Source organism: Aulonocara sp. 'chitande type north' Nkhata Bay, linkage group LG1 (assembly GCF_057382095.1).
Source record: "Aulonocara sp. 'chitande type north' Nkhata Bay isolate Kocher_YH1m ecotype deep benthic linkage group LG1, A_spYH_male_GT1.1, whole genome shotgun sequence".
Taxonomy (NCBI): domain Eukaryota; kingdom Metazoa; phylum Chordata; class Actinopteri; order Cichliformes; family Cichlidae; genus Aulonocara; species Aulonocara sp. 'chitande type north' Nkhata Bay.
In genome coordinates, this window is record NC_141344.1 from 3,110,508 (window position 1) to 3,134,009 (window position 23,502).

General features: G+C 40.8%; 1 protein-coding gene across 1 annotated transcript in view; it reads right to left on the reverse strand.

Moving 5' to 3' along the window:
- Positions 1-2,343: 2,343 nt before the first annotated feature.
- The window catches only part of LOC147338508 (NACHT, LRR and PYD domains-containing protein 12-like), a 60,531-nt gene continuing 39,372 nt past the window's right edge, over positions 2,344-23,502 (reverse strand). The window contains exons 2-10 of the mRNA XM_086297321.1: positions 19,476-19,585; positions 16,025-17,759; positions 15,124-15,297; positions 14,688-14,861; positions 13,214-13,387; positions 10,694-10,870; positions 10,054-10,227; positions 3,008-3,181; positions 2,344-2,815 (exon numbers count right to left, since the gene is read on the reverse strand). Of these exons, the coding sequence (XP_086153447.1) occupies positions 2,548-2,815; positions 3,008-3,181; positions 10,054-10,227; positions 10,694-10,870; positions 13,214-13,387; positions 14,688-14,861; positions 15,124-15,297; positions 16,025-17,759; positions 19,476-19,585 (3,160 nt within the window). The 3' untranslated portion in view covers positions 2,344-2,547. The remainder of the gene's footprint in view (positions 2,816-3,007; positions 3,182-10,053; positions 10,228-10,693; positions 10,871-13,213; positions 13,388-14,687; positions 14,862-15,123; positions 15,298-16,024; positions 17,760-19,475; positions 19,586-23,502) is intronic.

Sequence of the window (23,502 nt, forward strand, 5' to 3'; positions counted from 1 at the left end):
AGGGACCATATGGTCAGAATTGATTGAACTAACTGATCAGTTTTTCTGATGCTGAAAACTCTGAATCTAAATTGAAAACTCAATCTACTCAGAGTTTGTTACACTTACATGTACTTTCTGGAACAGAGCCCACTTTTATCCCCCTGGGGCCTTGCTTTGTGCATCGGTGTGCTGTAATATTGGAACAGAAAGGGGCCATCCCCCAAACTGTTCTCACAAAGTTGGGAGCATGAAATTGTCCAAAATGTCTTGGTATGCTGAAGCATTAAGAGTCTCTTTCTCTGGAACTAAGGAGCTGAGCCCAAATCCTAAAGATGTGGTCTTACAAACCTGTGGCCATCAAAATGATTGGGCGCCTGAATTTAATGATGTGGATGGGTGAGTGAATATGTTTGGCAATATAGTTGAGCAAAAGAAATAATTGTGAGTAAATAATTTACTCCAGCACAACATGTTTAAGGAACAAATTCCAGTAATGCACCATAGAATAGTGTAGTTAAACCATACAAATTTAAGACAATTTAAGGAGATTATCATATTAGATGAGGAGAAATTAATTTATTCATCTTAAAAAAAAGAGCATGCTAAAAATGTAAAAAGATGCATCTTAAGGAGAAACACATCACCAAAAACTATCTATAGATGTCATGGAAAGGTCATGTATCTTCAAAAAACAAACAAACAAAAAAACATTACAACACAAGCCCGAAATCAAGTAAAGTCTTGGTGTCTATAAAAAAAAACCAAAGTTTTATTTTTTTTTGTCTTTACATGTATGTGCTCATTTTGATTCTAGATGTAGACCTGGCATCTGAAAATTAGCACCTAGTTCACTTGGAACATTTTGTCTTTTTTGTTTTACATTATGAAAGTAGCCAAAGAAATACCTGTAAAATAATAATTGAAAAATATGACAATGGAAAAACATTTCCGCTATTGTGGAATAAGAAATGCAGTTATGAGAATAATCATAGTAATCACTAATTACACCCTTTTTTCAATAGAAACTAAAGATGTAATAGAATGCACACTGCAGACATCTTTTAATATCACAAAAATAGAATAAAAAATGATTAGTGTTTTTTCTTTTTCCTGTTTGTTTCTAGAAGGCACCAAACAATATACATGATTATTGTCAGATAAACTATTCACGGTCTTGGTGAAAAAGGCACCTGATAGCATAGTTGATTTGTTATGTATGCTAAAGTTTTTTTTTCCTTCCATCCCATGTTTATCCTATTGTTACAAGAAATTATCCAAAACCCAATAGCAAAAGTACAAGTACAACAAGCTGAGGAATTCCTATGGAAACCAGAAAAGGACATTCAACTGTGGGCCTAATTCTAGCTGTTTACAGATCCTTTGATGGAAAAATGGAAGTGGAATTACATAAAAGTAATAAGACTGTATGCTACAAAACTAAATGTAAATCTATATCAAGGCAGGAAGCAAAAAAGAAAAAAAAAACCCCAAAAAAACCCCAAGTTAAAAATAAAATAAATGGGATTTTTGTTCACAATAATTTGAACCAAATATTTTAAATTACTAACTGAGACATCTAAATTCTAAATTCCATGTGTCATCACTGGATGAAGTCCGGTAATTAAATACTTCATCCCAGTAATATGGCAAAGTCAGAGCCTCTTTACAAACAAGCTGCTATTTCTTCAACATCTCTGGATCATCAGGCACAGCTCATTCTCTCTCAGGACCCACATCATCTTGATCACTCACAACTGTAGAGAAAAGAAGAAATAGTCATAGTTGAGTGGTCAAAATGCTTACTTAGCTGTCAGACAAAAATGCAACACATCCCGTATAATGAGCGGCATGCACTTATTTGGAGCAGCTAAGTAGCATGTTTTCTCTCAGCTTTCATATTAACATATTGCTGGAATGTGTATGTTTATTGAAATCCAGAGTGGAACGAGTCTTGCTTCATTACTGCAAACCTTAACTTGAGCCCCTTTTCCATTAGTAGCTACTCTGACTTGCCACGGATCGCCACGACTTGACTTGGATTGACTGGTTTTTCATTACAATCTAGTACCTTACAGTATGTGGGAGGCTGTGGCCATAGCAACGCTTTTGAGCATCCCGTGATGTAATTAGTATGTAGCACAAATGCTACAACAAATGTGGATATAGAGGCGATGATATACCTGGTGCTGAGTTTGTGGCTTTTTGTCAGACTCAGGAGACCATGGCATTGTTTTTTGTAGCCATTTCCCTCGTTGCTGGGTTTCAAAAATGGCAGTTTTGAATTTTCTGAAGGAAAAAAAAAAAAAAAGAAAAAAAAAAAGGCTCTCACGACTCATCAAGTGACACCACTGACCAGCCAATCAAGGGCAAGCATTCTGACAAGATCACATTTTAGTACCTGCTGGGATCACTTGGAACCCTGGCCGAGCAGGTACTAAAGAAAAAAAAAAAGTATCTGGTACTATGACCTAATGGAAAACCCATAAAACTGTGGTGAACCGTGTCAAGTTGATCTGAGTAGGTACTAATGGAAAAGGGACTTCAGAGATTGACTCTAATTTCAAGCTATCTTAAAGTTTTCAGATATGGAGATTGCATCTGTGTTTCTGTAATATCACCTGATTCATAAACATGGAAGTTGTAACCAAAGATATAAAAACCTGTAAGAGTTTCCAATTTATAGTGTGGACTCTCCACAAAATCAAACAGCTGGTTCACAACTGCATCTTCCAGGTTGTTTTCACTCAGATTCAGATGTTTCAGATGAGATGGGTTGGCCTTCAGAGCTGAAACCAAAGAACCGCCATTTATTGATAAATGGCAGCCCTTTAGTCTGAAAATATATAAGATATGAGATAAAAATTGTCTATCCATTCAGATGTTTTCAGGTCTGACACATGAAAAAAAAAATGCAGGACAAGAAGATAACAGCTAAGGTAGATATCTATTTACAGTTTTTTTTTTTAATTGAATTAATTAATTAATTTTTTTTTACCAAAATCTACAAATAAGTCAGCGACCTGACCTCAGAGTCTCTAGTTCACAATTTGGATTCTCCAGGTAATTACACAGCTGCTGAAACCCATTATCCTGCAGATGGTTCTCACTCAGGTCCAGATGTTTCAGATGGGAGGGGTTGAACTTCAGAGCTGAGACCAGAGAAATGCAGTTTTTCTCTGACAAGCTGCAGTCCATCACTCTGAATAAAGAATGAAAAAGATAAAGGTAGGTAAAATAACTAATACTCAATTAATATATATGTTAAATGTGCAGTTTAGCATATTCAATTCACTTCAATTTATTTATACAGTGCCAAATTATAACAACAATCACCTCAAGGTACTTAATATTGTAAGGTAAAGAACCTGCAATAATACAGAGAAAACCCCAACAGTAAGACGACCCTCTATGAGCAAGCACTTTGGCGACAGTGGGAAGGAAAAACTCCCTTTTAACAGGAAGAAACCTCCAGCATAACCAGGGTCAGGGAGGGGCGGGGCCATCTGCTGGTTGAGGGTTAGGAGAGGGAGACGGGACAAAAGATGTGCTGTGGAAGCACGATTAATAATAACTGAAAATTAAATGCAGAGTGGTGTATAAACACATGGTGAGCCCTGACTATATGCTTCATCTTATCTTCCCTGAGGACCACAGCTGCCACTTCCAGAAGGAGCAGATGGGGAAAGAAGACCGGCCTTTTACCTATGCCAGTTGGCTGCACAAACACGTGGCTGCAGCCCCAGGGAAAGGCTCGGCTGCAGGACTTTGTCATGCTCGAGTGGTTCATGCAGGGACTCCTAGCAGACACCGTGGAGTAAGTGCACTGCCACTGACTGGCCAACCTGAACATCGTGGTGATGTTAGCAGAGGACCACCTGTTAGCCCAGGTGAGAGAATTGGTGGGGCAGCCATAACCAGCTGTGGGACATTGTCCAGTCCCGGTGCCAAAGAGGACGTTCTGGGACCTGTCATCACTGCGGCCTGCTGCTCGCTGCATTGAACGTTGTCCGACGCAGATTCTGGAGTGTAGGAAATGGCGAGGCTTTCTCAGGGAACCGCTGACTCCAGTAATTATTTCCATTGAAGATTTCCAGTGTTGGGGAGTAACGGAATACATGTACCGCCGTTACGTATTTAAAATTCAAAATATGAGTAACTGTATTCTGTTACAGTTACCGTTTAAAAAGGTGATATTCAGAATACAGTTACTTTGTTGAAATGAATGGATTATACGGCGGTCTTTTCCTGTTTCATACATTAGGCTATGCTCTCTCTATTTTTGGTAATTCCACGCCACTGGAAACCCAAACAAAACACGCATTAAGAGGCTCTAATGCCTGTGTCTCAATCTCCTGGCCCATGTCACCTCTACTTGCGGCTGCATAACGACGTGAAGGAATATTTTTTAAAGTTATTATTTAAAAAGTTATTTAATATGAAGACAACAGGCAGAGTGTTACAGGCATCGCCCTAAAGAATGTAGCCTCATGGGCAGTGTAGTCCGTGCTGCAGGGAGAATGGACTGCCATATCCGTTATGTGTCTGTGAGCGAGGGAGGGAGAAAAAGTTGAAAAGCACAACTTGTCATCGAGCAGAAATGGGAGATAGAAGCATGTAAATATAATAATAACCACTGCAGCCAAAAAGAGAGCCCAGTTGTAAGTAAGCTATTAAGACTCGACTGTACACCGTGTTCCTGTTTTCCTCCGAAACAATAAGTTCGGTTGCAGCAGCCTTTCAACGCCTCTCTCTGTCTCTCGCTAGCAAAGTTGACCCAGACAACAAAGTAAAGCTAGTTTTTGGCTACGAGCCCGACACGAACCCGACGTATCAGCCAGAGGTCCCTTTACTACGGTTCGGAGCAGCGGACCTGTTTTATATACGCGCGGAATAGTTTTCTATAAGAGATCACTGCAAAAAGTGCAGCCTTACCTAATGTCCACCTACTGTTACTCATTTATATTAAGATTTAAACATTTAGTTGGTGTTGGTATGGCGAGTAACCTTCAGTAAAAGTAATAAATCACACAATAGGACATTCATGTAGTTGTAAAAAGCCTGATAATACAGAGAGTGCAGAATTATTAGGCAAATGAGTATTTTGTCCACATCATCCTCTTCATGCATGTTGTCTTACTCCAAGCTGTATAGGCTCGAAAGCCTACTACCAATTAAGCATATTAGGTGATGTGCATCTCTGTAATGAGAAGGGGTGTGGTCTAATGACATCAACACCCTATATCAGGTGTGGATAATTATTAGGCAACGTCCTTTCCTTTGGCAAAATGGGTCAAAAGAAGGACTTGACAGGCTCAGAAAAGTCAAAAATAGTGAGATATCTTGCAGAGGGATGCAGCAGTCTCAAAATTGCAAAGCTTCTGAAGCGTGATCATCGAACAATCAAGCGTTTCATTCAAAATAGTCAACAGGGTCGCAAGAAGCGTGTGGAAAAACCAAGGCGCAAAATAACTGCCCATGAACTGAGAAAAGTCAAGCGTGCAGCTGCCAAGATGCCACTTGCCACCAGTTTGGCCATATTTCAGAGCTGCAACATCACTGGAGTGCCCAAAAGCACAAGGTGTGCAATACTCAGAGACATGGCCAAGGTAAGAAAGGCTGAAAGACGACCACCACTGAACAAGACACACAAGCTGAAACGTCAAGACTGGGCCAAGAAATATCTCAAGACTGGTTTTTCTAAGGTTTTATGGACTGATGAAATGAGAGTGAGTCTTGATGGGCCAGATGGATGGGCCCGTGGCTGGATTGGTAAAGGGCAGAGAGCGCCAGTCCGACTCAGACGCCAGCAAGGTGGAGGTGGAGTACTGGTTTGGGCTGGTATCATCAAAGATGAGCTTGTGGGGCCTTTTCGGGTTGAGGATGGAGTCAAGCTCAACTCCCAGTCCTACTGCCAGTTTCTGGAAGACACCTTCTTCAAGCAGTGGTACAGGAAGAAGTCTGCATCCTTCAAGAAAAACATGATTTTCATGCAGGACAATGCTCCATCACACGCGTCCAAGTACTCCACAGCGTGGCTGGCAAGAAAGGGTATAAAAGAAGAAAAACTAATGACATGGCCACCTTGTTCACCTGATCTGAACCCCATTGAGAACCTGTGGTCCATCATCAAATGTGAGATTTACAAGGAGGGAAAACAGTACACCTCTCTGAACAGTGTCTGGGAGGCTGTGGTTGCTGCTGCACGCAATGTTGATGGTGAACAGATCAAAACACTGACAGAATCCATGGATGGCAGGCTTTTGAGTGTCCTTGCAAAGAAAGGTGGCTATATTGGTCGCTGATTTGTTTTTGTTTTGTTTTTGAATGTCAGAAATGTATATTTGTGAATGTGGAGATGTTATATTGGTGTCACTGGTAAAAATAAATCATTGAAATGGGTATATATTTGTTTTTTGTTAAGTTGCCTAATAATCATGCACAGTAATAGTCACCTGCACACACAGATATCCCCCTAAAATAGCTAAAACTAAAACTAAAAACTACTTCCAAAAACATTCAGCTTTGATATTAATGAGTTTTTTGGGTTCATTGAGAACATGGTTGTTGTTCAATAATAAAATTATTCCTCAAAAATACAACTTGCCTAATAATTCTGCACTCCCTGTATATTATGTAATCCAAAGTATTCAGAATACGTTACTGTCATTGAGTAATGTAATGGAATGTGTTACAAAATACATTTGAGCATGTATTCTGTAATCTGTAGTGGAATACGTTTTAAAAGTAACCTTCCCAATACTAGAGATTTCCCACAAGGCAAAGATTTCCAAAGTGATAAAAATTGATGGTCGCATGGCGCGCCCTTATGCTGCACTGAGCTACCCCCATTTTGTGTGGATCGGAGATAGAATAAGGCACCGGGCGCACTGGTTAACACATAGCCTCACAGCAAGAAGGCCCTGAGTTTAATTCCACCACAGAAAGACACAAAAGCTGTGTCCCACAACGTAGGCCGCATCCTTCGGAGGACCTGGCCTTCGTGGTCTACGTGGGCCGGGTCCTTCGAAGAATGAGAAGGCCGGAAATGCGAGGCTGTGAAATGGGACAGTCTAGCCTTCAGATTTGTGTCACCACTGTCTCGGTGGAGTAAACTCAGCCGTCTGCTCCTTGCTATCTAAAACATAACAGGGCACTGGCGTAAATTCTGGACCGTTTTCTGTTTGACGTTTATTCAGCTGTGTGAAAATCCCGGAGGAACCCACCTGATGGATTAATAAAGTTTTATTTAATCTAATCTAACTTTGATCTCAGCCAAACCAATTTGCTCCGGAACAAATAACACACCGAAAAAAGGCAAGCAATAACATTTTTAAGTTATCCGAGTGACTTATATATCATGTTTAACCTGAGTAGCGAAAGAGCGGGGGTCTGAAAATGATGAAGCCGGGAGTCCGCTGCTCTCGCCGGCTCGAGTGACCATTGAACCCCCCGGTCAGCTATCGAGCAGGTGGGTAACAGACGTCTCTGAAAACGTCGGAGCACTTTTATGCGATGTCTTGATAAACCAAGGAGATATTTGAAGTTTACACAGCCACTTTCTCGCCTGAAAATATGTTAAGTTTATTTTGTGACCCAGAAAGAGAAATAAGAGTAATTTTAAAACTTAGTAGCGGCCACCATTGTTGGAAACTGGAATTAGCTGGGCCGCGCTACGAATTCTGGGATATGGTGGGCCACGAAGGACACACCCGACCCATCCTTCAAATTCGGGGAAATCTCATCTCAGGCCCTCCAAGGTATGGAGGCCTATCTCCCCCCACTACTTCCCCTGCCAGTGGCAGACGCCCTCAGACATCGGTGCGTTGGTGGGTCTTTGTGTCCGGGGATGGGCGTCTAGATACACACCGGCTCACTCCTTGGTGGCTGCTTGTCGGGGCCTGGAGCCTGGGGCTCGCTCGGGCCACTTCGGGGGTAGGGTGCCCTCGGCCTCTCGGCCTGGGGCTCGGTCACTCAGGCACAGCTGGCTGCCGGTGGAGCTCACGGGCACGTCACTGCAACCCCCCCTGGCTTCTGCTCCGCGGCTGCTGAGTGAGCCCTCATCTGGGACTCTCCTCAGCTCTTTCTGGGACAGTGGCGCGGCTGCCCCTCTGTTGGTCTTCCTTGGTCTCTTGTGTTCTGGGGGCCTCTGGATGTCTGGAGTCTTGATCTCCTCCATACCTGCTTCATGCCCTGGAGGACGGGGCTGTGGCCCCCCCACACCCTCTAGCAGATCATTACATGAAGGAACCTTTTAAATACAAGCGCGCACATGCTCACAGGTGTACACACAGGTGCTCTCTCTCACACACACACACACACACACACACACACACACACACACACACACACACACACACACACACACACACACACACACCACCCTTTTTGGCTCCTACCTCAAAGCACACTGTGCGCTGTCGAGCTTATGTGCTGCACAATAATGTTTAATATTTAGTATTTACTGTTATATTCCCATATATCATCGTGATGTTGTTTATTGTATTGCCCTTTTTTTTTCTTCTGCTTGTTTTCTTTTTTTCTTTCTCAACAGGTGATCCAGGTGACTGATAGATGTATTTTTTGTCTGTTTGTTTTGTTGGTTTTTGTTTTTTGCCCTTTATCCCAGTCCCTCTTCCCCGCTGTTTTTCTTTCCCTCTTTCTTTCTCCCTTTTCTTTTCCTCATTCAAGTCTGTCCCGTGTTTAGCAAATGAAAATAAAATAAAATAAACAATAAAAGGTGAATCAAATAGACCATTACGGCAAGGCTGGGATGGTCTATTTGGTAAAGTAAATCCGTTGGGCATCTTTCTTCGCCTTTAGACAACAATTCTGATGGCAAAAGAGCCAAACGGGACAGGCAAAAAAAATAAAAAAAAAATTTTTCGGGGAAATGAAGGATGCATTTGTCGGCCGCATTTGAAGGAGTCGACCAATTGGGACGTCGCCTGGCTGTGACGTAACCGGCCTTCAAATGCGGCCTCCGAAGGATGCAGCCTACGTTTTGGGACACAGCTAGAGTCTCTCTGTATGGAGTTCACATGTTCACCTCGTGTTTGTGTGGAGTCTCTCTGGGTACTCCATCTTCTCCTACAGTCTAAATCAGGGGTCTCAAACTCCAGTCCTCAATGGCCAGTGTCCTGCAACTTTTCCATGTGTCCCTGTTGCAACACACCTGAATACAATGAGTAGGTCATTAGCAGGGCTCTATAGAACTTGACTGCATGCTGAGGTGGCAATTCAGCCATTTGATTCATGTGACAGCAGCTCAGCAGAGTGAATGAACATGGTGCAATAAAAGTACATTTTTCCAGACACTCACATTTATTTAAATTTACTTGAGTGGGGTTAGGGATTGCCACTTCAGCATGCAGTCAGCTATAGTGTCTTGCTAATGACCTACTCGTTGTATTCAGGTGTGTTGCAAAAGGGACACTGGAAAAGGTGCAGGACAACGGTCCTCGAGGACTGGAGTTCGAGACCCTGGTCTAAAGCAATGATCCCCAACCCACGCGCCATAGACTGGTACCGGTCCGCGAGTCCTGGGTGCCGTTGGTGTTGTGCATATAATAATAAAAACGTACAGAACACAACTGGGTCTGCCGTGCATGCTTTTTTTATAGTCATATCATTTTACTTTGTCTTATTTATCCGCGACACCTTAAAGGCCGGTCCTTGACGCGAAAAAGGTTGGGGACCGGTGATCTAAAGACATGCAGTTAGTGGGGTTAGGTTAGTGATTCTAAATTGCCCATAGGTGTGAGTGTGAAGGGTTGTCTCTCTCTATGTGTTAGCTCTACCACCAGTTTGTGCCAAACGTTTGGGAGCCGACCTGCTCCTTGACTGACCTCATCCAAGGTCGAATGGCCCCCCGGCCCAAACTGGGAAAAAGGGGGTATGTGGCAGGGTGTGGTTTGTGGCTCAGCTGCAGGGGAGGGGTGAAGCAGCGGGTTTAGGGAACAGTGCCAAGGAAGGCTGGGTGGCACAGCTGATATCCATCACACTATCCACGCCTTCTTTATTGAAACAAATTAAAAGTTGTAAAGCCTTCTGAAAGACAGTCCATGAACTAACCCCAGACTCTCCAGTTTACACTGTGGACTCTCCAGAAAACCACACAACTTGTGGAATTCTGAATCACATAGGTCATTTCCTCTTAACTGCAAGTCTCTCAGATGGGAAGGGTTGGATTTCAGAGCAGAGACCAGAGCTGTTAAGGTTTCGTTTGACAAATTGCAGCGAATCAATCTGGAAAAAAGAATAACATGAAAGTAAACTCACCACCAGATGTGCTGGTTTTAAATAAATACCTCAAGTTTAATTTATCCTGATTGATTAGTTTTTCACTTTAAACAGGAAGGCCACTTTGACGTGATGGTCCATTTAAGAGAAGGACATTCTTCCAAAAACATCAAATTGTCAGTACAACATTCAAACATATATTGGGTCTATACCATAAAAATGCTTTAAGGTCCTAAATCTGAAAATTTGCTTTAATGTGTTCTGGATCAGTATGATAAGATGATCATCAGACATTATTTATGCAGTCAGGCTGAAGTAACCTTGACAGACACACTACTTGATCAGCTATCAGTTGAAACAAACCTGAGTTCAGTGGATCTTTTGTACATGCATTTTAATTAGAATGGACAAACAAATTTACTTTAAAAACTAACAGTGGACATGTTCTGCAATAAATGATATTTGGTTTTACCTGAGAGTCTCCAATTTACACTTTTGATTCTCCAGAAAACCGCTTAGCTTCTTCACTAGTGCACCCTCTGGGTTGTAGTTGAAGCTCAGGTCCAGATGTTTCAGGTAGGAGGGGTTGGACCTCAGAGCTGAGCCCAGAGAAGCGCAGCTGATTGATGACAAATAGTAGCCCCTCAAACTGTAAAAAGACAAAAAAATATGCAGGTTTATAAAACAATGCTGGGTGAATGAGTCAGTGTTTTAGAATTGCTGCAGAGGGTTCATAGCTACTCTGTCCATTTTGTGAAGTGGTCAGCTCAACTCAAGACTCTAGTATGTTGTCAGTCAGCTCTGTGCGCACATAGCTGCAGCAGCCCCTCACTGCTCAGTGGATAGTTCTCCATAGTGTAAATGTAAATGTCTACAACGTCACAGACATACAGAGTAAATGTTCACCAACAAGATGGTAGGGAACGCCTGCTTGAGAGGGGGGTAACCCTTAGCTTAGCACTAACCGCTCCATGCTTCCCTTACTTCTGCATTCTATTCTTTTGGAGTACTGATGATGTTTAGTAAAGTCATAACCACAACTGAGATGGGTGTCACATCTAGGTTTGGATTCCCACAACAATTTTTAACAGACATACACAAACATCTTGACTGTTGTACTGCTTTACTACCAGTGTCAGCAGAAACCGCTGCAAACACCCTTTGTTCTGTTATGAACATAAACAGATACATTTTCTAATCAACTTCGATTTTATTTTCACAGATTGGCATTGCCTCTGAATGCCTTTAATAGCATAGACAGAGTATGTAAATAACTTTTTAGTATGTTTTAACCTTGGGATTTGAAAAAAATACCATGCTGCTAATGCTAAGAAGTCCTGAGTCAGAGGCTAATTGATTTAGATAAGTGTGACTTGTGAATATACTGAGGGCTACTGAGTCCTTGCTAAAGTGCACTGGATTCAAGTCCAGCCTTGGCTATTCTTTTTACTCTCTATATAAAAATGAGGAAATATTGGCCAAACGTTCTTCGTGAGTATAATGTAACAAAAGAGTGATATTTGACTACTTTTTGCTGTCTCTAATGTAATAATGGTAAAATTGTGTGGTTCCTTCCTTCCTTATTCTCCCTCAGGCTGTCTATAAACTGTTAAAAACTTTGGCATAGAAAGTAAAAATAAAACAAAACAGAACAAAACAAAACACAATGAAATGAAATGAAATCACATCACTGCTGTTGCTGGTAGACCGGGCTTTATTTTTTACGTAAATTGGTGGATGTAAACTGTTGGGATGACCCTTCCCCTTTTTTGTCATTGCCAGACTCAACATGAGGTTCAATGTGTTCTACCAGTGTCCTATGGTTCACAGTTGCTGGGAGCAACACAGTGGACATCTGATGAAAAGAAAAGGTCTCTTTGATGGTTTAAAACTGCTTGTTATTCAGAAAAAGTTTGACTCTGAATCAACATGTTTGGTGACGTGACATGTTTTGTCTATAAATTTACTCACTGATATATTGATGCATGCTCTTTCATCCAGGTAAGTAGATGCCAAAAAGTTGATTCTGCACATCTGGACTTAGCGTTTTTTTGTGTGGGAGAAACGTTTCGTCACTCATCCAAGTGACTTCTTCAGTCTCAGCTGACTGCAGGTTTCCAACCTTATAAACAGTACATTTGCACAATGACTGACACCAGCACCACTGAAAGACCAATGGGCTGTGAGGTCAGTTCCTTGATCATTAATATGCAAATTGCTCAACAACCACCGAGGGATAGACTATTGATCAACAACCACTAATCCAAGACCACTGTTCATTGGCCACGAGTTCCATTCACAGAGAGTTGGGGAATGGCTGCAATCACAGCACTGTAAGATGGTGACAGATGTACCCTTAGGCCCCCTCCTTCAGAGGTGGTCTTTCCTTTTTCATGTAAATGGCCTCCTTGACTCCGTGCTCAAACCAGGATTCCTCCTCATCCAGGATGTGGACATCCTCATCCAATTTTTGGTGCAGTGTGCTTTGGAGTTTAAAAGCTAGAGAGACGCGATGTTTAGTGAAGATGTGTCTCAGAATTTCCGATACTTTTGACACAAAGGACCACTACGGGTTTTCGCTTAGACAGCAGTTTTCCTTCTCTCCTTGATCACCTGGAGCTCTACTTAGGAGCCTTCCCAGCTTTGACGAAACGTTTCTCCCACTGACAACCCTATCAAACAATAGCAAGTCATTTTCCCCCACCGTTTTCCAACAATGCAGAACTGAGTGAAGTGCTGCAATATTTAATCTAATTTACACCTTTGACAAAATTCACAACCATGCTCACCACATAATTTGCTAAGGTTTTATCCCAGCAATTTACTAGCACTTGTAAATGTCAGCTTTCCACAGTGCAAAAAGTCATTAACTGACAGGGATCAATTGATTGGTGTTTCATGAGCCCCAAAATTCATGACATTAGTGATATCAGCCACAATAATTGTTCATATCATATTCATCTTAGCATACAACAAAAGCATCGTGTCTAACCTTAGAGTCTCCAGTCTGCAACCTGGACTCTCCAGAAAATCACACAGCTTCTTCATTCCTGAATCCTTCATGTTGATAAAACTCAGGTCCAGATGTTTCAGATGGGAAGGGTTTGACTTAATAGCTGCGACCAGAGAAGCACAGCTTATCTCTGACAAACCACAGTCATCCAATCTGAATTGAGAATGAAACATCAAATCAGATATTGAATAATCAATAGGATTATGCAATCAGATATTAGTTCTCTAAAATAAAAGCTAGTGTTCACTGATGAAACAGATCAGTTGTTTTCTGACAAAAGTAAAAGTTCCATGAGAAAACAAATGATGTGAAATTAGATTTACTCCAGCAGTTCAACAACTGATGTCTATATACATCTTGCGAGGCTGTCAGATGTAATCCAGCTTCATTTCCTGTAAGCATGAGCCCAACATCCTTCTGACAGATGTTACTGGTTTTCTGATCCCTTGCTCTAACTTTCAGTAACCATTATATACTCAGGAGGTTCTGCCATTTTAGTACATAGCCTGCTGTGTTGCCCTTGATACTATAGATCATGCTATCCATAACTCTAGGTTGAGACACTTTAATCCTTAATTCCTTAATTTTTGACAATGGTTTTAAACCTGTTTAACCCACAGAAGTTTTACATTAAATAGGTTTTAGGGGACCTGTCATTTGGGCTTACCCTAGGGGTCTATTTTTGGCCCAGCTCTTTTGGCAATTTTTATGCTCCCTTTGGGCTCAATAAAAATACTGTTGAAATTAATTTCTTTAAACTTTGGCTAACTGCAAAGCTGATGTCATTTGTAGGGATTATCCATGCCTTTATTTTGCCTCAGTTGTCTGGAGGTCCAGACATAGGGGAGCTTGGGCCTTTATAGCAGTTACTCCTAAACAGTGGAACAAACTGCCTCTTCATATCAGAATCTCTCCAGCATTAGACACTTTAATCATCAGGCTGAAACCAATTTTTTGGTTTTTAATTTAAATTGAGTTGAAATTCTGAATGAATGAATAAAATAAGAAAGATTTCTGACGCACTTTGTTAAGGATAAAGCATTAAAATATTTAATTGATGCAGCAATTCAGCACATAAAACAGAGACTGTCTTCATCGGTTTTGATGGTTTTGTCATTAACAGTGTCTAAGCAATCATTCTCTTTTTATTGAGAATTTATTTTTTATTTCACCCCACTGATGAGAACCTGTTTGAAAAACCATGTAGTTTGCTCAAGTTTTCTTACTTTGGGGTTTCTTTTAAACCCCATCTCTGATTTATCTTTCATTTTTGTTTTTTTGTGTGCGCGCTGTTGTTTATAAATGTGCTGTACAACATGTGACTTGGCTTTTTGACTGTCACCATTCTCCCCCAAACAGTTTCACTAAGGAATGGTGGAGCTGAAAAGGCTGCAGGTTTACAGGATCATTGCTCTGACGTAAATGTATTTGGTGAAAGCAGTAACCTACTGACCTCAGAGTCTCCAGTTTACATTGTGGGTTCTTCAGAAAACTACACAGATGGCTTACTCCTGAATCCTGCAGTTTATTTCTACTTAGGTCCAGATGTTTCAGACGAGAAGGGTAGGATGTTAGAGCTGAGCTGAGAGCATCACAGCTTACATCTGTCAGATTGCAGCGACTCAATCTGAATAGTGAATAAAGGATGTAGAAAAAAGTAATTAATAACATCACATGTAGACATGTCTCACTGGAGTCTAGAAATATAAGATTCTGACTCTTATTTTATCTATATTACAATCATCCTTCTGAACACAAACCAAGTCTTACAAAGTTACACAGCACAAAGAAATATATTCCCTTTCTTGGGTTACTTCTGAGTCAGGACACAAGTCGATCATTTTATCTTGTTGAATATGTTAAGGAGCAGAAACTGTTAGCAAACTGACCTCAGAGTCTCCAGTCTACAGTTTGGACTTTCCAGTGAAGAAAATAGCTGCTTCACGTCTGAATCACGCAAGTTGTTTTCGCTCAGGTCCAACTCTATTAGATGTGAAGGACTGGACTTCAGAGCTGAGGCCACAATTTCACAGTGCATCTTAGACAGTCCGCAGGCAGCAAGTCTATAAGGACATGCATATTACAAAACATTTAATGAAAGATGATGCTATGGATCACATTGACTCTGTGGGACAAATAATATTTAGTTTGCAACTGAAAAAAAGTCAAAGCAAAGCATTGTGGGCATTTTTCAATTATGTGATTGGTTACTTTGATAGACAGTTCAGGTTACTGTGTAGTATAGACAGCAACCCCTAACCCTACTCAATTAAATTTACATAAATGTAAGTAAAGTACGTTTTGTACCTCCAAAAGTACTTTTATTGCACTGTGTTCATTCACTCTGCTGAGCTGCTGTAACATGAATCAAATGGCTGAAGTGCCACTTCAGCATGCAGTCAAGTTCTATAGAGTCTTGCTAATGACCTATTCATTTTATTCAGGTGTGTTGCAGCAGAGACACATTTAAAAGTTTCAGGACACCTGCCCTCGAGGAATGAAGTTTGACACCCCTACTTAAGAGGGTTACTGACCCACTATTGACCATGTGGCTCACCACATGAGCCAAGGTGTGAAAAAAAGCGTGGGTCATTAGGTTTTGGGTGAAAGCATTGTTAGACCTCGCCTCACTCCATCATGTGGCCCATTAAGATGAGGGGTTGAGGCGCCATGGGAGGGTTGATGCTTGTGATCCCAAACATTATATTACATTATACTGAGAATGTCTGAAAAATTAAACTATTAATCTACAAAGATTTATAATTTTTTTTTAATCAAATCCGTACTCACCGAGCATTTTTGCAGTTCCTCACAGCTGGAATCAGACTCTGCCGACCAATCTCTGTTGTGTTATATTTCTTCAAGTCTAACTCTTCTAGAACATTATCGGACATCTGCAACATGTAGGTCAGATCTGAACAGTTCATCAAAGAAAGTTGCTCCTTGTGGATTTGCTGAAATATTGAGAAGTCCTTCATCTCCATCAGACAGTGGAAGATGTTGATGCTTCTGGCAGGAGGCTGTCCAAATAGGTTTATCTCTTTCAGATTATGGATGACTCTCTGAATAATTTCTGGACCGTTCTCGGTCTGACCAAGCAGATCTCCTAAGAGTCTCTGGTTGGACTCCAGAGTGAGGCCATGAAGGAAGCGAACAAACTTTTCCAGGTGGGTATTTTTACTTTGGAGTAACTTTTTCATTGATCTACTTAGAAAGACATCTAGAGATGAGTTGCAATCATCCAGTCTTCCTGTTCTTTCTGTATTCCTGTTGTTGTAAGAGTAGAAAATGTAGACTGCAGCCAGAAACTCCTGAATACTCTGATGAATAAAGCAGTAGACTGGTTTCTGTAAGATACCTTGCTCTCTTTGAAAGATCTCCGTATAAACTTCTGTGTGCAACAAGGCCTCTGTAGCATCCAGACCACACTGATCTAGGTCTTCTTGGTAGAAGAAGGTGTTTCCTTTTTCCAGATGTTTAAATGCCAGCCTCCCCAGATTCAGAAGAAATTTCCTTTCAGCCATCTCACTTGTTTCATGTCCCCCCACATGTTTGTTCCCCTTCTTCATCTGAACCAACAAGAAGTGTGAGTACATGTCAGTCAGGGTCTTGGGCAGCTCTCCTCTCTGCTCTGTAGTCAACATGTGCTCCAGAACTGTAGCAGTGATCCAGCAGAAGACTGGGATTCTACACATGATGTGGAGGCTCCTGGATGTCTTCATGTGGGAGATGATTCTGGACAGCTCTTCATCACTGAATCTCCTCCTGAAGTACTCCTCCTTCTGGGCATCAGTGAAGCCTCGTACTTCTGTTACCCTGTCAACACGTCTAGGAGGGATCTGATTGGCTGCTGCAGGTCGGGAAGTTATCCAGACGAGAGCCGAGGGAAGCAGATTCCCCTCGATGAGGTTTGTCAGCAGCTGGCTGACTGATGACTTCTGTGTGACATCAGACACAAGCTTCCTGTTGGTGAAATCCAATGAAAGTCTGCTTTCATCCAGGCCGTCAAAGATGAACAAAAGCTGAGAGACAGCCAGCTTCTCTGCTGTGACCTTCTGTAATGTTGGATGGAAAACATGGAGCAGCTCCAGAAGACTGTACTGCTCATCTCTGATCAGGTTCAGCTCCCTGAATGAAAGCAGAACCACCACACTGACATGTTGGTTCTCCAAGCCCTCTGCCCAGTCCAGAGTGAACTTCTGCACTGAGAAGGTTTTTCCAATACCAGCGACGCCGTTGGTCAGAACCACTCTGATGGGTCTCTGTTGGTCAGGTAAGGCTTTAAAGGTGTCGTGACACCTGACTGTAATGTCATCAAGAGCCTCCATCTTGGAAGCTGTCTCCAGCTGCATCACCTCATGTTGGTTATGAACGTCTTCATTCTGTCCCTCTGTGATGTAGAGCTCAGTGTAGATCCTGTTCGGGAGGGTTCCACTTCCTGTATTATCAGTTTCTTCAGTCACACTTTCAAACCTCCTCCTCAGACTGGTCTTATATTCTTCTAAAACGTCTTCCAGACTCGCATCTGCTGATTGACAACAAGAAACCAAAAAGAATGAAATGTCTTTAGTGTGTGAAACTGCATGAAAAACAGACTTTTATCTTTTGACGGGAGGGATGGGAATGGTGTTAAGCATTGTAAATTGTAAATAAGCTTCAGAAAATAGTAAATCGTGTAACATGACATTTTCAGCATTAAGTTATAACCAGTGTGTGACTTATTTAAAACATTTTGATTCATAATCAGAACCTTTTTTTGTCACAGCAGAGACAAGAAGCAACTGTTAAAAATGTTCCTAATGAGACATTTTAAGAGGAGGGAAAATCCCCCTCATACTGGCTTCACATCATTGGCTTCTTGTTAAATCCAGAGCTGAATTCAAAATGCTTCTCACATAAAAAGGGCCATAATAAAACAGCCCCATCTTATCTGAGAGGCCTCACAGTATCATATCAGATAGATGGAGCACTTTGCTCTCAGCCTGCAGGTTTTATCCTGCCCTCCTCCCCTCATTCCAACCAGTCGTGGTGGATGGCGGCCCGTCACTGAACCTGGTTCCGTCTCAGTTTTCGACTGTACAAAGAGAGAGTTCTTCTTTCTTAATGTCTCCAAGTCGTTGCTCGTAGGGAGTTGTCTGAGGCTTTATTACTGAGGCTTTACCTAACACTATAAAGTGCCTTAAGGTGGCTGTTGTGACTTGGTGCTATATGAATAAAATTTAAGCGATAGCAGAAAAGCAACAAAAACTGTTAACCCAAGAAAATAATGGAAGGAAATAGTTCTGAATATGCTTAATACGCGAATCCTCATCTTATATAGTTCATGTAATCTGCTACATGTAATTTCATTCAGTGTGATGTTATATGTAATCTGTGTGGGAAAAACGAGTTATTGTCGTCTTAGTGAGCTCTGTGGGTCAGACGTTTCTGGCTCTGTACGAAGAGAGGGCTCGTGAGCGCGCTCCATTTGTTCTCCATGTGATCCTTTACTCTCTCTGTGCTACTGCGTCTCTTTGCCTGCTGTGCTACACCCTGGGATTACTGTTGCTGTTGTTTGGCCATTTACATGATTCTGTTCTTGTTGTACAGTAGCTGCTTAATAAAGTGTGTACATGAACTCTGCTCTTCTTTAGATGATCTTTTGTTGGGTGTTTTTTTTTTTTTTTTTATTTCATCTAAAAATCTACAAATGACCAGCTAAACTTTTGGCCCAGCAGCACACGCAGCCATACAAACTATTTCATTTTGAGCTGCTGCTATGAAATCAGAGCCAAATGGAAAAGCCTGCTGCAGTGTTTTTCACTCTGATTTTCTGTTTGTATTTGGATTCAGCCAGTATCCAGTATTTTGATCATTTATTTCCAACAAACAATTGAATCCTTTAGTTTCTAACACATCACCCAGTTTGCATCAGTATTGATCTCCAGCATGTTTTTCTCCGCGCGAGAGCCATTATGCTTTCAGTGTGTTCCTCTGATTGTTTTGAGTAGTATATATTGAGGATTGCCTGATATTGTGAGCAGGTGGGGAACATGACAGCTGAACTTTAGCAAACCAGGTGAAAAATAATTAAGACAGGAAGTAAAACTAACGTGAGACATGAAAGGAAACAACATTCAAAGTAAAACAGGAAAAAAACCTATACCATAAAAAATCGAATGAAATCTTTTTCATGCACCTACAAAACAAGAAGTCAAGTTTTCAAAAATGTGTTCATCAGCACACGGATACCGACTCTTACTTTGGACAGAGACGCCACAACTGGTAGCGACTGAATCCTCTGAGACATCTTGACCCAAAGCACAGCAGGACAACTGCTCCTCCTCCTCCACACCAACATCACTGTTCTCTCTGAGGACACAAAGGGAAAATTATTATTACCAGTGCAACTGTCAAAGTGACCAAAGTGACTCACACGCAGGTGTTTACAGTGCATTCATCTGTAGTGAATAGTGAAGCACAGTTCAAAACTAGAAAAATTTGCATTTCCTGCGAAAATGCAGTGTGGATGCTTTAAAGCTGAAGCTGTCTGCAAAAACTAACTGAAAAAGCTGAAAAGTTGCAGAAATTGTAAAAACTTTGCAGAAGCAAAGGAACTTTGCTAAAATGGAATAACTTAGCAGAACTGCAATATCTTAGAGGAAACATAATACTTGGCAGAAATACAATAGCATAGCAGAACTTAGCAGAAATATTGTAACTTACCAGAAACATGATAACTTCTCAAAAATACAAGAATTTAGGAGAAATAGTATAAGATAACAGAAAGAATATATTTAGCCAAAAATACTTAAGCATTACAGAAACACTATGATTTAGAAAAATAGTACAACAGAGCAGAAATACTGTGATTTACCAGAGACACTGTGATGAACTATGAATATTGTAATTTTAAATTAATACTATGTTTTAGCACAAATACTCTGGTTTAGCACAAATATTATAACATAGCAGAAATACAGTTATATAGCAGAAATGCTATATTTAGAAAGAAAAATATAATATAGTAGAAATAGTATGATTTAGCAGAAATACTACAACATAGCATAATAACAATGATTTAGAACAAATACTATGATTGAGCAGAATAGTTATAACTTAAGTGAAAATACTGGAAAAGTAAGATGACAAGCTGAAAAAAAAACTGAACATGGTTAAGTTCCCTCAAAACTAATTGTTGTTCACCTGTGAAAAAAAAATAAAGTAATAAAAATAAATTTAAAAAACAAGAAGGAACAGCCAACAGATACACACAAAATCAAATATGTATACACAAATGCACAGAGGGAGAGAGACACACGGAGGGTCTATGCCAGTCAACCAGTCTGAATATATTATATTTTTTTCCAACAATGAGATGCTGCCCTAAAGAGGGTCTCTCTCTCTCTCTCTCTCTCTCATGCACACACACACGGAGAGAGAAGCATGTTTTCAGTCAAGCAGCCTGGGAGCTGCTAAATTTGAATCCACAGAGGCTGTGTACTTTTTCCCGCCAAAACAGGTGCACAGAGAGACACAGGATTATTGCAGTCTATTTCTCATAGTGAGGACTCCCCTCAAACAAATGACCATTGTTTCCTAACCGTAGGGGCTAGAACGGTCATTCTTACACCGTTTTGTTCAGAAGAGATGGGGGAATCTTAAAGTGTTGACAATTTATCATTAAAATATGAATTATTAAAGATATTTGACTTCTAATGCACCATAACTGAGTAGAGCAAAGCAAAAACTGCCTTGACATGCCCTCAAACAACGCTTTCTAACTCTAAATCTATTTGGAGTATCAATATCATTCTTTCACCGTAAGAGACAGCAGGCTTTGGTGAACAATCATGGAAATTTTCAGGTCTCTGTGGAAATCCATTAAAAAGATATGACGAGAGAAAAAAGTGGTTCATTTCCAGAGTTTGAAATCTGAAGAAATCTGAGCGAAGGACGAATTTCCTACCCTCAAACAAGTCTAACTCATTTCAGAACGGTAATAGGTGAGAAAATAATTCTTGAATTGTGAGCGTCAGGAGTGTCTGAAGATATACTGGGACAAGCCTTATGTCTTAACTTTGCTTCGTTAAGGAGATATGACGATTCGAATATGCCTCTCATTACAGAAATCAAGCGGTGATTTTGAACAAGCTCTCCATTGACTTTCTATGGAGAGTTTTGCGACTTTGTGTTGGTCTGAGGAGATTTGCCAAAATTCTATAAATCCCACAACAATGATAGTGACATTTTCGGAAAACCAGCAAAAATACCTACGTTTTGATGTATAATTTGTGGAAGTTGAGTGAAAATTGAGCAAGTAGCAAGAAGTTGTTCGGACATGAAGAGAAGACTGCAAAACCTTCAGTGGCACACTGGAAGCCAAGTGCATAGCAACCATAACAACGCATGTATTTTGTGAAAAATCACAATTTTGCAACTGAAAACTTTAAGAGGCATAAAAGTAAAACGGTAAAAGATTTGAAAAAGATGATTTATACCTGAATAGCCCAATAATTTGAGAACATTTTAAAGTTTGAATGGTTGTTCTACGTGAAAATATGAGGAAGTAGTTAAGTTTCAAAAACAAGCAAATTTTAGCAGAATTGCAGAAGTTTCCCATTCATTTCAATGGGACAAATTAAGCTTAATATTTTAAAAAGTATAATAGTGAAAAATACCAAAAGACATAGCCATCATGAGCAGAAATAGCAGAATAGTTTAAAATTTGAACGGTGAAAATCGGCTGAAAATTGTGGAAGTAGTTAAGTGCCAAGAAGTGTACAGAAGTCCCAAGAGGAACTCAATAGTGTGGATGCTTAAAGCATCCACACAAAGACAACAGGACAAGTTGATGCAGGAACTTGCCTTAGTTAAAGGTACAGCTGCACAAACTAAGTTCAAACCTGATCCTTTTCTATGCAGAGCTCTTCTCTAAGGTCAAAAGTGTTTTTCTCAAGGTTTCCCACCCAATGACTGCTTTCAGTTTGTCACGTTAGGTGCAGTGTGAAAGATTATTCCACGATCAATGGTCTTTGATCAATGATTGTTGATCAATGGTCATGACGATTTGAATATTAATGATCAAGGAAATGACGTCACAGCCAGTGGGCTGGTTTCAGTCATTGTACAAATGTACAACCAACAATTTATCGTTGATGGAGTTCATCTTGTTCCAGAACAAGGAAGGGAAAATGCAGCTTTTTTCCTTCTGCTGGCTTTCTTGAACTGAGCAAAACTATGACGTGGGAGAAGTGGAACTGCTAGCTGGCGGGAGGGAGCACAACGCCTGCTCATTGTTCATCGTTTGACTGACCACAAGCATCTTGCATATCTCACAGCAGCCACTCAAGACAAGCCAGGTGGGCCCTCTCCTTTGCTTGGTTCAACTGTGTTATGATCTATAGACCCGGCAACCCAAAACGAGAAACCCAACACTTTGTCCCGTCAATTCTCAACTTCTGATGCCACGGCAGAGGAGACCATTATTTTCCCGCCCTCCTGCATTGTTTGTTTGCTGTACTAAGAGATTGAGTCATTTTCTGCAATGCATAGCGGGACACATGTCCCAGATGTTGAACTTCACATCATATCATGCTTTGTAGATACTTGCAAATCTCTATAATATTAAAGCTTGGCATTCTACACTAAAAAGCTATGAAACCCTGAAAAAGAACCAGCTGTTTTTCTGTATTCTTTAAATTAAAAATATTGACCATTATTAGCTGCAAAGGCCTTCGAAACGGATTTGCACAGGGCAGATGTATTCAGGTGAAAATGTATGACTATATTATGCCAAGCTTTTGACTGTATTCATTTTATATATAAAGCTCCAGTCACCTCAAAGTGTTACTGGGCACTCCACTGGTATGGAATGACTGATAAACATAGCTGGACTGGCCATCGGGCATACCGGGCATTTGCCCGGTGGGCCGCTGGCGATTTTTTGTTTTTATGGGCCGATCGATTATTTTTTGGAAGGGTATAAATAATGAAAGGTGTTGGATTGGCCAATTGGTCATGATCGACTCTGGGCTGGACCAATTACAGCCGAGGAGGTCGGATGCACCCTCGCCCTTGTTTAGCAATCTTATAGACGAACTAAAGAAAATGGAGAACAAAAAAAGGAAAGGAGGTGCAGAAAAAATTAGGGCCAAAAAGAAACAAGCCCTTCAGGCAGACGCTGCCAAATGTGTAAAAATAACTGAATTGTTTGGCGGTAGCTATGGCATAGCTTCCACAGATTTAGCAACATCACCAAGAGGCCAGCAGGTGGATAAGGGAAAGGG